This window comes from Trachemys scripta, chromosome 1 (genome assembly GCF_013100865.1).
Source record: "Trachemys scripta elegans isolate TJP31775 chromosome 1, CAS_Tse_1.0, whole genome shotgun sequence".
Classification (NCBI taxonomy): domain Eukaryota; kingdom Metazoa; phylum Chordata; order Testudines; family Emydidae; genus Trachemys; species Trachemys scripta.
This window is the reverse complement of record NC_048298.1, coordinates 45,700,847-45,716,864: the sequence shown is the minus strand read 5'-3', so window position 1 is coordinate 45,716,864 and position 16,018 is coordinate 45,700,847. Positions and strand designations below refer to the sequence as shown.

Genomic DNA, 16,018 nt, shown 5'->3' with positions numbered 1-16,018 from the left:
TGCCATTGTAGTCCGTCACTAGCAGAAGCAATTAAAAACAAAAATTGTGCCACAAACTCAAAACCTGCCTTGTCCTTAGGATGTTAAGCACTACAGGAGGTTTCAAAAGAAATGCCGGAATTTGTATTCCACTGCAGTATACTTACAGTAAATTAATATTAAACAAGTAAAAGAATATATTTTTCTCCCTAGCAAAGGATAAATTGATTGTTTTGTGTTCTAGTATGTGTTAAAAATAAACCTGGCAAAACAATGAACACTCTTTTTACTGTAAACCACTGTAAATTACAAAAATATATTGGACTGTGTATATTAATTAATATATTTTATGTACTGAGTTTATAAATTTGTCTGATTTCTACTCTACTAGATTTTCATGTTAGAATGAATACAGTAAAGATCTTTCAGATCAGCCCAACAGGCTAATGAATTCATCTCTTGGAAAGCCATTGCACATATTGTCAGTATTGTTCAGATTAGCATTTCATTTTTAACATAAATCAGGACACTGATTGATTTCCTATACTTTTATTTCAGTGTATATAATAAATGTGCTTATCAAATGTTCTGGACACTTGCACATCAATTATATAAGCAATAGTTGGGCCAAGGTTCAGCAAACGAAACCTTCCCAAATTTTTGCAATGAAACCCTTCCTATGAGCAGGGAGAAACTAGTTAATGGTTTTCTAATGGCTCAGAAGTAAACACATTTACAGTTTTGCTTGCTGCTGATCAGTTAGTTATGAAAAAAATCACAAGCAAATTATGAAACTGAAGCGAATTCCATACCAGTCTCAGTATAGACAGCAGTGGCAGAATACATCTTAATGTTATTGCCTTTACTTGAGTCTAAACTTGCTTCATAAATGAAGAAAGATTTATTTGACAAAAGTGGGATCTCACTAATTTGCACTAATTACTCAGACACGTTGAAAACTTTCATTTTGAAAATTGGCAAGTAAGGAGTGAAGTCCAAAACTGTCTCCCATTAAAGTCAACGGAGAGTTGGATCAGGCCATAATGTTTTATTCAAGCAGTTTGGGCTGGGAACTGTGTAGATCTGCAGTTGGAAAGGGGAAAGCATCCTCCTCCTTCCCCACGTTCATGGAGAAGTTCCACAGCTATTCCACGGAGGCTGTTTCAGCCTAGTGACTGAAGTAAACCTGCACTTCTCTGAGGTACTCCCCCTGAGAGAGAGAGAGACAGAGACACACACAGAGGAGGACTGGATGATTCATTTAGCATGCCCATCCTCCAGCCTTGGCCTTACCTCCGCCCATCCCACCTTTGCTCCATCACCCCATTTATTCTGCCATGTATGGAGCTTGCGCACACGCGAACCTGCCCTACCCAGCTCCCACCTTACCACAGAACCAGTTCCGTTGCTAACGGATGCCCCACAGTTGGGGTGGACGGGCTGTATTTGCCCTCAGAGTAAGTCCACATTGAAAAAATATGTCATGTTAGAAAGCAGCTTACCACAACCACCTAACACATTTCTTAATATGACTGTCTGTGATTATCCACACTGGGCATGTCCTCACTGTACTTTTGTACCTCAAATTAATTGGCAATCAATTAACTCAAGGTACTGAAGTTAGTGAAGATGAGCCTACTAAGAGCTAAGTAATGTTTAACATTCCGCTTAATCATTTCTCTGCCATTGCAGAGGCCTTGAACACTAGTGCACCTGGGTCCCTTCTATTCTCTGCCTGTGCTACGGAATCATCTAATCTCCTGTGGGTTTGTTGTCCTTTGGTCAAATTTTGGTTGTTCAGATTGGTGTGCAGGTGCCGGGTGGTGTTGGAGGCCTTTGATGTGCAGGGAGTTGGACTGAAAGATCTGATGGCTGTAAATTCTACGACTCTGTCTCTAGTTTATTTGCCAAGTGCAGTTTTGATTTGATTAGATTTGCCATGCTCTCTATTAACTGCTCTGCACTGTATTTTGTAGAAATCATGGTGTCCTAGTAATGTGAGACGCAACTAATAAGATCTACAATCTCATAATTAATAACTGTAGTGCTCTGCTATTAAAACTTAGCTAAAAATGGGAAGAAGCCATCATTTTTGTGTGCTAATCATAGGGTTTGCAGATTAGTGAAGTGTGAATTACCACAGCTCTGCTATATCCCACTGGAAAGGACCTATTTTAAGAACGTGTTTTCTAGTGTAAACTTGCCATTAACAACATAAGAATGGCCATATTGGGTCAGACCAATGGTCCATCTAGCCCAGCATCTCGACAGTGGCCAGGAAGAGTTGCTTCAGAGGGAATGAACAGAAGAGGGCAATTTTTCAGAGATCAATCCCTTGTCATCCTGTCCCAACTTCCGGGCATTACTGTGTTTGTATATGACACAAACAGGCCCCTATCATTTCTTATCTGGTAATAAAGCAAGGAAAATTGAGATGTGCCAAATAACATACAAAAGCCAGGATTTGTAGGTTAAACAGTATCATTCTCTCTGGGGTTTTATGAAGTGCGTTGTGATCAAATTAAAAAGGAAGAAAAATTGTTAACATTAATACCATAAGACCAAGCACAGTTATGGCATTTGGCTTCCTCACATGTTGCAAACTTGACATTACCTAGCAACTAGTGCTGATCTGGAATATCACTGCAATAAACGCAACATCCTCATGACCATCAGGAAAAGGTATTGCACTTGTATTCTTACAAATGATGACACAGTGTGAATGAGGCTTGTCAATGGAAAAAAGCTATCAAGTTCCCAGTGATGGATGTTAGTCACTAGCACACAAACTCCAAGTACCAAATATGTATGGGAAGCATCAACCACAGCACTTACACTGCTAGCACCACGGGCTGACCAAAACCCAATTTCTCATGGGTAATATGAGCTAGTGTCTGCTGAGGGATGGAAAAATGGGGGCATTGTGACAGGACCTTTGAAAATATCCACTCACAAAAGACCGAATCCATCCACAGAATTAGCTTAATAGGAAGCACCACAGGTCAAAATAACTTAAGACTCATCTAGACAGATGACACAGATTGGGATAAACTGATCAAAGGGAGGTCACTAAAACACAACATGGAAACTAACAGATTAGGTTTTTTACCGTAGTAACAGGAAGGTATTAACTAATACCTTGACCTGCACCAAGAAGAGAAAATGTAGCAAGTCCATAGCCTGGGTATTCTGGCACTGATTCAGCAAAGCACCTAAGCATGTGCTAAAGTCCCATTGAAATCAAATTAAAGTTTTAAGCACGTGTTTAAGTGCTTTGTTGAATTGGGGTGCTCACACTTCTCAAGAGATGAGCTGCTGCATTTTTTACTAGCTGATGCTTTCGAGTACTTTTCAAGGGTATCGCCAAGTAAAGCATTTTGCAGCCTTGAGGTTATAACAAGATGGCTCACTGTGCTGAAGTCTGCAAAAGAGGAATAGTGATTGTCTCCGGGCCAAACATTAGGAGAAAAGAGGCATTGTGTGCCATCAGTGTCTCCTTGAGATCCAAAAGCAACAATGGAGATGATATAACCCCAAATTTGAAATACCAGTTATCACATTTGCATCTGCATCATTCCTATCTCACCAAGGTTGAGCCTACAGCAGTTTGCTTCTGCTTCCCACTCTTAGACACGGTGAAGCAGGAAATCCATAGTGGATGGGTTTGTGGGGAGCCATTTCCTTTTGCAACTGTATACATGTATTGACCTTGAGGGTTGTATAGCTGGAACTCAGCAGGAGTCGGCATCTGAGACTTCTTGGCACATGTCACAAATACAAAGGAAGACAAGTGTAAACATGATGGGAGGGCTCAAACTGCAAAGCCTGGATGAAGTTTGGTTCTCATGTGGTGGTCATATTTTCCTTCCTTGCTCATGGACTTGAGTGTGGTACATATTATTAGTGCCCCCTGTTGCACTGCACGGAATTAAGGGAGCTGTTTAGCTCTGCACCTTGGATCTGATTCTGTAAATCAACTTCAGTGGGAATTTGTCTGTTCCAGACTGCAGAGTCAAGCCTGGGACTTGAACTCCAGCAAGGAGATTAGTTAGTACCTGTGATTAGCAGCTCTTCAAGACCACAAGGCACCTGGGGAGCTGGGCAAAACTTTTTCCAGGGTAGGACCAGTTCCTGCCAGGAGCTACATAATTGCTAGTAGCAGCTAGTGCTGTCACACCTAGGGGGAAGTGGTGACAGTGACCCAGCTGGGACTTTCCCTTTATCTTTGGGACCTGAACACCAGTGTGGCATGGGAAAAGAATAGTCCACCATGTCTTTATAGCTTCTGGGTCCCAGTGTCATTAAAAGCTGGTATTTTGCTCTTTTGGTCTTGAACACCCAGGACAACCTCTGCAGGAGTTCCCTGCACCTCTCAGATATCTGAGGGACCAGGAGGGTGGGTTTGGGTAAGGGAACTGCGTTCTGTAGGGGGATTTTAGGGGATGGGGCAGGGAGAAGGTTGTGTGTGTATTTGCTATACGCTCATCTTGTTCCAATGTATTAGACATCAAGTAACCTTGTGACTTTATTTTTGTAACTTTCATCTATCCACCCTTCAATTTCTCAACCTATTGTTTTCAGCTCTCAATTCTTGTGTCATGTTCAATATTAGAAGTTAAGCTCATTAGGGCAAGGAACGTGTCTGCCTATATGTTCTGCCAGGAGCCAGCACTCTGTAGATACTACAGCTAAATATTAAATCAAATTATCACTATTTTATAATGATAATATCCCTGCTCTTTTCCCCCCCAAATCAAATTCTTTTTCTTCTCAATATTCTGCTACTGTATTGCTAATTAATAGCAGAAAATGCCAGTTGCTTAAAAAACAATACTCTCATTACTCACTAACACAAGTGGATTGTCTTTCCTAGCAGTTTTTCAGAGACTGTTGCTGATAATCTTTGATTTTTTTCTCCATTCTTGATCATGATTCTTGACAGACCGTTGAGAGGTTTTTGGACAAGGGACAATTCTCTTGTTTGCAAACACTAAGTGTATAGACTAATGATGTAAGCCACAGAAAGAATGCAATATACATTGAAATAAAGTAAGAATACAGCAGAATTATTTGTGTTGTTTAAACCAGTCTAATGAAAATATAAAAGTTATATATTTGTTATATAAAATTTTCGGTGACTTGTAAAATTCTGTCATTTTAGCCAACATTTTGCTTTTTTTTTTTTTTAAATCAGTACAGAACTCCTGATTATTATATTTTGTATTTTCAAGTGTGTATTTAGGTCCCTAGAGACTGTGTCATTGTGAGCATTTGTCTATCAAAAACAATTGTTTAACTATAGCCAAATTATAAGCAATTTTTTCCATAAAATCTTCTAAACAGCATGTAATCATATTTCTTTTAGAAAGTATAATTGTTTTCTCCATAAGGAAGCCAAATTGAGCTTAGCAATTGTGGCAAGATATTAAGAGAACAATGTCTGGTATAATGTAGACTCTTGACCAAAATACACGCCAACCACAATTCATGTACTTGGTCAAATGAGAGGGTTTTAAATATCACACCAGTCATGGGCTTTTGATTTTTAAAGCCACATCAAATAAATGGGGAAAATAAGTAAGAAAGAAATATGCTACGTTTGTTGATTTCATCACTTCATGGCTCTAATTCATTTGATATCTCTTTGTTTACAACACAGTGCTTTGCCTGTATCTTCTGAAGGTTCTCCCAAGTGACTTATTGCTGTGGTACAGGGCCTAAAATTAAACTTGCACATGTCAAGAACCACAAAATACATAAAATGTTTTAAGGATATATTATAATGCCTTGTCTACATGAGAGAAAATGACCATTCCAAGAATTGGAACTGGTTGAATTCTTTTCAGACAAAACATTTTTTGCCTTTTATGGAATCTGCAGGGAAAAACAGAATGGTTTTCTGGTAGTGAAAAATTTAATTAACCATTTCAATAATGATTTTGATAAACGTTGTGAAACACTCAGCAAAGAACAAAATGAGTCCACTTAAATGCAAACGTCAACATTTTTTGTGAGGTTTTTTTTTGACCAGCTGTACTAAAAACCACTCCCACCCCTAGATGTTGCAAAACATATCTCTTCCACACAAAGTTCTCCAGCCACTTTTGTATGTGTTTCAAGAACTGCTCTGATAAGAATTGCTTTCAGAATATTTAAGGACTGGGTTGATCTAAGCCATTTCAGTCTAAACTGTTTTAGCATCAATGTGGAATTAGAATAGCTGATATTATCATATACTACCCCACAATGCACCAGTGGTCTTTCAAAATCCACTGCTGCTGGGAAGTGGGCTGGGAGCTTTGAGATAGGTACCCATTAGACGTAATGGCAACAGTTTAGAACAGGACACAGGGCAAAACTGCAACTTGTTCTCAAGCTGGGTTAGAATGGCTAATATACATACAGCATAGAAGCAGATCTTTGATAATAGATAAACTGAAGCTTTACTATATGAAATATAAACACTATTTATTTCAATATATTTTGACAGGTTAAATCTCTAACAATGAAGACTGTTGCTGCGTTTACTTCTGGGATTATTGTATTCCTGTTTTCTTTGGTGCAAAGGACCAGTGGACAATGTAAAGAAGCAGCTATAAAGTCAGAGATGAATGTGAGCATCAATTATCATCTTCCTCATTTTATCACAGAAACACCAATACAGAATATAGTTTTATATAAGCATCATATCTATATCGGAGCAGTCAACAAGATCTATGTCTTAAATGAAAATCTCCAGAACATTTCTGTGTACAAGACTGGACCCGTGCTGGAGAATCCTGATTGTGCACCATGTGAAGATTGCAAAGAGAGAGCCAATTTATCCAATAGTGTTTGGAAGGATAATGTCAACATGGCTCTGCTCCTAGAAACGTACTATGATGATCAGCTCATCAGCTGTGGTAGTGTAACTCGAGGTGTGTGTCAACGTCACATCATTCACCCGGACAACCCTGCAGACATAGAAAGTGAAGTGCACTGCATGTACTCAAAGCAGAGGGATGGCGAGTCAGACAACTGCCCTGACTGTGTTGTAAGCACTTTAGGAACCAAAGTTTTGGTGACTGAAAAGGACAGATTTGTAAACTTTTTTGTTGGGAATACTGTGAAGTCTTCATTTCAACCACAGCATGCACTACATTCAGTGTCGGTTAGAAGGTTAAAAGAAACCCAGGATGGTTTTGAGTTTCTCACAGATCATTCTTATATGGACATTCTCCCACAGTTCAGGGACTCTTATCCCATTAAGTACGTCCATGCCTTTGAAAATGACCACTTTGTCTACTTCCTAACAGTCCAGCGTGAATCTCTTGACTCCCAGGCTTTTCACACAAGAATCATCCGTTTCTGCTCTTTTGATTCCGAGTTGCGCTCTTACATGGAGATGCCTCTTGAGTGCATTTTTACTGAAAAGCGGAGAAAGAGGTCAATTCGAAATGAGATATTTAATATTCTGCAGGCTGCGTATGTCAGTAAGCCAGGTGCAGTTCTGGCCCATGAAATGGGGCTTAGCGTGAACGATGACATTCTGTATGGTGTCTTTGCACAAAGCAAGCCAGACTCTTCAGAACCAACAAACAGATCGGCTGTCTGTGCAGTCTCTGTCCGAACAATCAATGAATTCTTCAACAAGATTGTAGACAAGCAAAACATGAAATGTCTTCAGCACTTTTATGGGAAAGATAGCAAATATTGTTTGAAAAGGGTAAGTGAAAATTACTTTGTCACATGTAAATTTGGTACTGGATTCTGCCACCCGTTACTCACATTGACTACTCCATTACTGTGTGATTGTCCCATTGATTGCACTAGTGAGATGCAAGTCTTTGCTGGCTGAGGCCCCTAATCATTTACAGGTTATTTGAGTTGTCCATTTAAATAAGCAATGATTAGCACTAGTTCCGGTCAGCTTTGCCAATGATTCATCTTTGCAAGAAGCAATTACTGTAAATCGACTGCAGGAGTCAACGAGGGGCTTAAGGAGATAAAATAAAATATTAAAGGGCCTGTAAAAACTCTTTTAAAAACAACTAATTTGTTTTGTGTTCTTTTGTTTCTAAGGATCTATTAGACCATAGATGGAACAGTGAGGGAATTAGATTTCCTGCTGTCATTAAAAGGGGTTCACTAATATCAGTCCCCTTGTGCATTGAGTCCCCTAAAACTAAAACTCACAGAGAAGGTTAACGGTGAAATAAAGGCTTTTTTTAAAGAAAAAAATCTGTTTCACAATATAAATCATTAAGGGCCAGATTGTGGTACCCTTACTCATGTTTCATACACAAGCAGTCCCACTGAAGTCAGTTTAGTTAATTCAGTCAATGGGATTTCTTGTGGAGTGGGGTGCTATTTACTGTGAAAAAAGCTATCTGAATCTCACCCTACCCGAATGCAGTCCCAGTCCTGCAGTGAGAACTAAGCAAATGTACTTTTGTCTCTGCACATTTCTCTGCGAAGAATTGGGTCCTAAAGAAGTAACCTAGAAGCTCACTTTTTCTGAGTGCAATGTAGGGTTTATTAGATAAATGGGAATCTGGGTTTTTTGTGGTAAATATTGTCTACCAAAAGATGCAACCTGTATTCAGATAATGAAGGGTTCCTATCTTTACATCTGTGCTTTCACAAATCTGCTACATATTGAGGGTTTCCCCAATGGTGCTGGTGGCATCCCAAGCAATTAGAACAACAAAGAGGAAACAAAAGAAAAACCGCTCCTACCTCTCTATTAAGTGGTCTGTGGTGATGTCAGTGGAAATATGGAATCCTGTATTCAGGACTGGACAAGAAGGACTTTTCAAACAAAATATTTAAAACGTAAACATATTTGTAACACATTCTGTTAAGGACCTGAGACCTTACAGGCTTTGTGCTGTCCCTCCCGGATGCCAATGGATGTTAGGCGTTCAGCACCAGGATGGGGCGAACATCACACTGGGCGAATCTATCACTGCACAGATCCACTGGCATGTCCCTTGTGACAGAGGCATGCTCCACAGTGTGAGTGGATAGCCATTGGGCTAGAACAGTGGTTCACAAACTGGGGTTCATGAACCCCTGGGGGTTCGTGAAATGTTACATGGGGTTCTCGGGGGAAAAAATTCCCTAATGGTGGACAGAGCTGTCCCTGCAGACCCCGGTCAGCCCGGGGCCAGCAGCCCGGAGCCCCTGAACTTTAAAGAGCTAAGCAGATCAAAGCAAGCATATCTATCACACTGAGGAGATTTAAATTTCAAGACTCCTTATAAGAAATGGAAAGGGAGGTGGATATTTTTTGCTGTTTTTAAAATTAAATAGGCAGCTAGTATTGGTTTTTAAATTATTCTGAAGAACAAGTTTAAGCTTTGTTGTAATGTGCGTTGTTTGCCTGGACTGCTCAAGACCTGAATGCTTGTGTAGGAGGAACTCTTTGAGTTGGCTTCTTAAATACCTTCATGCTGTTTCACATCTGATACTCCTTGATGAAACATAGGAGCCTTGTCTTATAACAGGCTTATTCAAAGTGATACAAGCAACAAAAGTGAGATATTGGAAGAGTGTTGCCATTTTCATAATGTAATAAAAATACTGTAATGATAAATAATAATTAATAAATGTGTAATAAGCATGTCATAAAAAAAAAATTATATTTCCAAGATCACTGCTTTTATAATTTATACTCAGGTAAAGAAGAAAATCCCTGGAAATATTCATTTTTAGGAGAGGGTTCGCGAGACTTGACATTTTAGTGAAAGGGGTTCACAGATTGTTAAAGTTTGGGAACCACTGGGCTAGAATAATCTCTAAATAGACTCCATTATGATTCTGCAGCCTTCAGTGGAGGATTCCTTGCTAGAGATTCCCAGAGCTGAGCTGAGATACTGCTGGCACTGTGAACATGTCACACTCTATATTTTACTCTTTTTCTTTCTAATTTTCAGGAAAATAAATACAGTTTAGAAAATTCTTAATATAGTAGCTTCTGTTATCTTTTTCTGGTGCCTTGTCATCGTCTTTTCTTCATTTTTCATTTTGTGTTTCACTCTGAGTATCCATTTTTATGCTCTGAAAATAGTTTTCTTCCTTATTCTCAGATTATTTATTTGTGTGTGTGTGTGTGGGGGGGGGGGAGTTTAAGATCATTTTGTCCTTTAACTTATCTCATTCTCCTCTTACCCAGCCAAATCTCTTTTATAAGATGGTCTTTTCACTGCAAAATGTCCCTTTAATATATTGATGGAATAATCTGTGAGTTTTCACACACGAAGAATTTTTTTCCTGCTTCAAAATGCTTTCTAGGCTCTTCCACTGTTTTGCATATCTGAGCTAAATGTATTATGGCTACAGAGGGTTTATTACAGTTGCACATTTCCAAGAAATGTCATCAGAATTGCAGATTTCTGCTCTTATTTCAGCTATATAACATTGATAAAGGATTGCTTCAAAGGGAGGGAAATGGGTCTGTGCCTTTTGTGTGCCTTTATTTTGTATAAAGAAGGCTTGAATGTACTTCTGATAGTTTTTTACCATGGAAATATCAAGACTGTCAAGATTTACATTCTTTTTTTGGTGGAGAACTTATTGGAAGGCTTAAATATCTATTGTGAGCTTTCTCGGCACTGGATTGAAGGGGTAGGTGATTGGCAAAGGATTTTTAAAAACTGGGAGTGTGCCCTTTTATTGCTTCATTATGATGTATAAAGAAGACATAAAAGGTTTTGGTTTGGTTTTGGGAGGGAAGTAAATGTCTTTTTTTTTTCTTTTCTTTTCTTTTAATCTTAGAAATATCAAGAATGTCAAATCTCAGATTTTGCTAGAGAACCTCTGGGTGGTTTTAGGGATGTTTACTGTGAACTTCAACACCTTAATTGAAGAGATTGGGAGTTGAATATTTATCTCAAGGTTTCCTTTATCCGGAGTGTTCTTTAATCACTGAAGTTCAATAGAAGATTATAAAAACAAACAAAAATCAAAGAGTTTTAAACAGTCTGGCTGAAAATCACTTTCCCTGTCAATTACTCAGCTTTCATTTTCTTGACTCTTGTAATATCACCATTTCACATATTTTTCCAGTCTAGAAGGATGTAAATTTCTAATGTAAAAAACAAGCAGAGAAAAAATTTCCTTTTAAAAACTGATCAAACAAAAGCACTTTTCAGGCGTTCTTTATGCGTCATAGAGAAGTTTAAAAGGCCACAACCCAACTTTTCCCTTTGTAGGTCACCTTTCATTTGATATAAAACTTTCTGTAAATGATGACAATTTGTCATAGCTTATTTTGGCGAATCAGAATGTTACTTTGTGTAATTTAGCCAAAATTATGTCTCTCTTTAATGTTATGAGAGATGCAAACCACAGTCCTCTGATGCAAGAGAAAATGTACTGACTTCTACAGGATTAAGTAATAAGAGAGTTCAAACAATACCGCAGTAATGAAAGTGTCGTGTTAGCAACATCCAAACCAAACGCTGTGTCTTTGGCACTGTTTTCAAGGCAATCCTATAATATTTGATCATTTACAGTCAAAGGCTGATAGGTGAAGGACAAATCACATTAGCAGACAGAGTTGCAAGACCACATTGCCTTTGTTTCTGTTACGCTAACAGATAACCCTTTGAATGACTATTCCTCGGTGCTTTTGTTGTTTGGTGTGAAGCAGCTGAAGCTAGAAATGGGCCCAAACCAGAACAAATTATCTGAAATTTTCCCTCTACCCTTCCTTCCCTAATTTGGGTGTTTGAATGAAAATGCTTCAATTTACCTCGGTTTGGTTGACAAAACTGGTTTTGGTTGTAAAAACTTGTCAGTTTTTACAAAACACAAATCAAAACTGGCTCCAGTTTTCCCTGTCTTTCAGAGAAGTTCATACAAGACCCAGCCCATAAAAGTCGGGGGGGCAGATCCACAGCTGGTATAAATTGTCATAGCCCCATTTAAGTCAATGGAGATACAACAGTGTATGCCAGATGAGGATCTGCTCCAGTTTTGACATTGATTTCAATGGGAACAGGAGAGCAATCAGAATCAGCTTTGAATCAGAAATAAAAAAGTGGAGTAAAACTAAGGGTTTTCTAGTGCCTAAGCCAGGGCAAAAAGAGTGATGTGAAGTGGTTGCAAATCTCTCCTGGAGGTTTTCGAATCATTGCTCTGGCATCTCCTCACCCACACCTGCTGTGGAAACTGGGTGTCGGTTTTAGAGGATTGAGCCTTAGTCACTGGTTCAAAATTAGTCATGTTCAGCTACTAAAATAGATGAAGATTCAAATCAAGAGCCAAATCCTACTTGCCTTTCCTCACTTACGCACATAGTCCCAAGGTGCCCATCTAAGTTGTGACTTCAATGGGACTCCTTAGGTGGGTGAGATGGGCAGGGTTTGGGCTCAGCCAGTACAGCTGTATTATAAACGATAATATTTTTACTGAGCAGTAAGCTTAGAATTTTTTAATTTGGAGTTTTTTCACATTGATTTTTTTTATGTAGTAAACAATTGTGAGCCAATTTGTCTCTCAGTTACGTGGATCCAATTCCCATGGAGGCATGCCTGTGGAAGTGCAAGCAGAATTCAGCTCTAGATTTCCTGTGGCACAGGGATTCCTTTTGTTTTGTTTTTCCTGTGAGTTTTCACTCCAAAGTTACTCCATACAGTGTCTTTGATCCAAAGCATGGCAAAGCACTTTGCAACCAAACAGAGAAACCATAGGCTGTTCTTTGTCACCGAGTACCCTGGGATGTGGCCAGACAAACTGGTCACCACTCCTATCAAAGGAAGAGCACAAACAGATACAAATAATTTTGAAGGAAGGTGAAATGAAAATAAAATAATAAAAAAAACAGTAAAATAAACATGCAGTGATGTTTCTTTATTACTGTTGCAAAGATGATAGATGAGTTAAATTGGGTTATGCTTATATTATAATGGAAGAAAATAATTGCTACCTTCCATCAGGAAACCACAAAGACCCTTATTGATCTGTCATCCTCAGGGTATGTCTAGTAATATTTAATAAAATAAACAGAGACAAATAATTCTTTAGAGGCCCTGTAATCTCCCACACCATTTGGATTACAAATTTTTGGCAGAATTAAAAATAGCCCCACATCTCTGTGATTATAAAGGCTTGGAGGGGCTCATTTAAACAATCTCACACAATAAAGGAAATGGATTTTCTATTACAAGTAGAATACAATATGGGCTGAAATATTTCTCCTAAGAATCAGGCACTAGTATCCTGATTTTTTCATTAGTTGATGCTTTTAGAAATGCTCTATATTAAAAAAACAAAAAATATCATCTGAGATTCTCGCTCATGATGCTAAAAAGAACTTTGGGTATGTAACCTTCCTTAAGGTTGGTATGCCATAGTAATTCAAATTAAAAAGCTCTAAAAGTTAAGGGCCTGATTGTATCCACTAAATCTATGCATAGAGGGTACCAGCGTATGTTGCAGCATCCCCTCCCGCCTTTACAGCATCTGTAGAGGGTTCTCGGTAGGTCATCTGTTGGATGCGTAAGCAGACTGTGATGGGGCAGTGGGAAATGTGCATTGTCCTCTAGGAAAACATGCTTAGCTCACAGCAGAAAGATAATACAGCCTAAAGGTGTATTATCTCTGTGTGATCATTCTCCATGGGATGCCATTAAAAGGGAGATCCAGGGAAGGAACCAGGTTCAGAAGTCCCGTCATTCCTTTGGAACCACACTGCCAGGGAGTAGGAGGTGACTTTTGGAGACCCAGATGTGGTGTAGAAATGTCCTCCTGCTGATCCCTAGGATCCATGGAGTTTGGGGCTGCTACTTGCTACCCTGATGGGGAGAAAGCTGTGCAAAGAGAACCTTGCTGAATTTCCCTCCTCCTGAGCTCCCTGTTAGGGGCTGGTCTCTGTTTATCTCCTACTCTGTTGTTCAGTATGATGAGGATTTTTTTTTTTAATAATTTTCTTTCTGAAAGTCGGGTTATTCTGTGAAACTGACATTTGTTCTCCTGTTATCTTCTAGCAAAGGTGCTGCTTTCTCAGGAAAGCCAACTAATAACGCTCACCTCCAGACTTTTAAATCAGATCCTTTGATTGAAGAGAAGGCTGCCCATCGGTCACTAGTGTGGCAAGAGAATGTACTGCATACTCTGAAAATGCACAGCCCAAACTTCTAGTAGTTCAATGAACAGTTTCTAGATGTTGACCGGTGGATTGAATTTTTTTTTTTTTATGTCTCAGATTTGTAAAATGCCTTTGAATGTCTCTTAAAGCATGTGAACATTAATTAAATAACAAAATAACAGTTTTTTTCATATCAGGCTGAAGCCAGTCTCCAACCTTGCCTCCTTCAAAGTTCCTTCCCATCCCCTCCGTTCCACAAATGATGCCATCCTTTGTCCCACTCCTGCCTCTGACCCTTCTTCCATCCCATCCCCTATGCTTGGGACACTCTCCCTAGGTCTGTTTCTAAAGTCACCTCCTTCTCCTCAGTCACACCCCTCCTAAAAACCCACTTTTGCTGTGTCACCTATAAGAAGCAAAATGAACAAACATAATAATGTACTGCATCGTCCAAACGGGCACATGTGCCTTACTGCGTAACCACATTGTCTGAGATACAGTCATAGAGTTTAAGGCCAGAAGAGACCACCAGATCATTTAGTCTGACCTCCTGTACATCACAGGGTACTGAAACCACCCAGAACCCGCATATTAAACCCAACAACCAAAATTAGATTCAAATATTACAGCCCCTAGGAGACTAGACTATTATATGCCACAGGACGAGAATATGAGGGATCAAGGTGCACCAATGCCCAAGGACGCTGTGCTAGCAGGGGAATGATTAAGTGAAATATATACAGATAATCCTGGCAGGTGACCAGGACCCACACACTGCAGAGGAAGATGAACCCCTTTCCCCTGACCCCCCGGTACTGCCAATCTGACCTAGGAGAAAATGCTTTCCCAACCTCACATATGGTGATCAGTTAGACCCTGAACATGTGAGTAAGAACCAGCCACCTGAGAGAGAGAGAAAGCTCACTCTCACCTCAGAGCCCTGGCTCTCCCCATCCACTGTCTCCAGCCATAGACACTGTCTTTTCTGATGCTATAGAGGAAGGAGATTTAAAAAAAAAAAACCTACCCAGAATACACTGGAGGAGGGGGAAATCCCTTCCTAACCCCAGGTGACCAGCAGAGACCCTGAAGCATGAGCTTTTAGGAACATAATTTATGGAAGTGAGCCCAGCCCTCTCCCTTCACAACCCCATCATACAATTGCATGCATAATTGTCCAGCTCTCTCTTAAAACTAACTGTTGTTTGCCCCTACAACTCTCAACAAGAGGCTATTTCAGAATCTCATCCCTCTGATGGTTGGTATTATAACCCATGTCCCTCCACTCCCAGTTCCTCCTTTTTGTCATGTCTGAAGTGAAAGTCTAAATCATGCAAACACGTATGTATGGCACTTCAGCTCCCTCAGTACCTATCCTGCTTCAGCTGTCCTCAGCATCGCTTCCAGTCAGGTCCAGTCCAATTTGAGTTGTAGTTTTATCTAAGTTGGTGACCCCTTGGCACTTTCACAACTGCCAGCCCTAGAGCAGCAATAGGAAATGGGGCTTCAGCATCAGGAGACTTTAAAGGAACCTTAGTTCCTTAGTCCAGGTCTATCTTCAGCACCTTCGCAGTAAATGCATTGGCTTGTCACAGAAGTAAGCAATTGTATAACGTACGCTTTGGGACAGATTCTGCTCTCACACGGGTTTGACATCATTGTAACTCCACAACTCCTGATTTACACCTGATTCTGAGAAACCAGAGTCAGATCCTGTATTTTATAAAGAATACCATTACTGTAAACAATGGGCCAAATTTATTGGTGGCTTAAGCAATGACATAAATGGATTAGAAGACGAATGCAGGTGGCAAAGCAATGCAAGCTGTGCAGTTTGGCTTGCAGCAGGTGAGCAGAATGAATGGTTGTAGCAAGGAAAGTACTGAGGGAGCAGAAGAAGAAATTGCAGCCCAAAAAAGGCACCCAACAGGAGGAGGTAATATAAGGTGTGCTCTGCCTCCTCTG

The 16,018-nt window shown here is 39.7% G+C and overlaps 1 protein-coding gene across 2 annotated transcripts in view; it reads left to right on the top strand.

Moving 5' to 3' along the window:
- LOC117876653 (hepatocyte growth factor receptor-like) overlaps nt 1-14,633 on the top strand; it is a 39,119-nt gene extending 24,486 nt beyond the window's left edge. The window contains exons 2-3 of one of the 2 annotated variants that reach the window (XM_034768929.1): nt 6,470-7,684; nt 13,953-14,633. In XM_034768929.1, coding sequence (XP_034624820.1) covers nt 6,485-7,684; nt 13,953-13,985 — 1,233 coding nt within the window. In that variant the 5' untranslated portion in view covers nt 6,470-6,484 and the 3' untranslated portion in view covers nt 13,986-14,633. The remainder of the gene's footprint in view (nt 1-6,469; nt 7,685-13,952) is intronic. The other variant, XM_034768920.1, reaches the window with a different exon arrangement.
- Nucleotides 14,634-16,018: the final 1,385 nt, after the last annotated feature.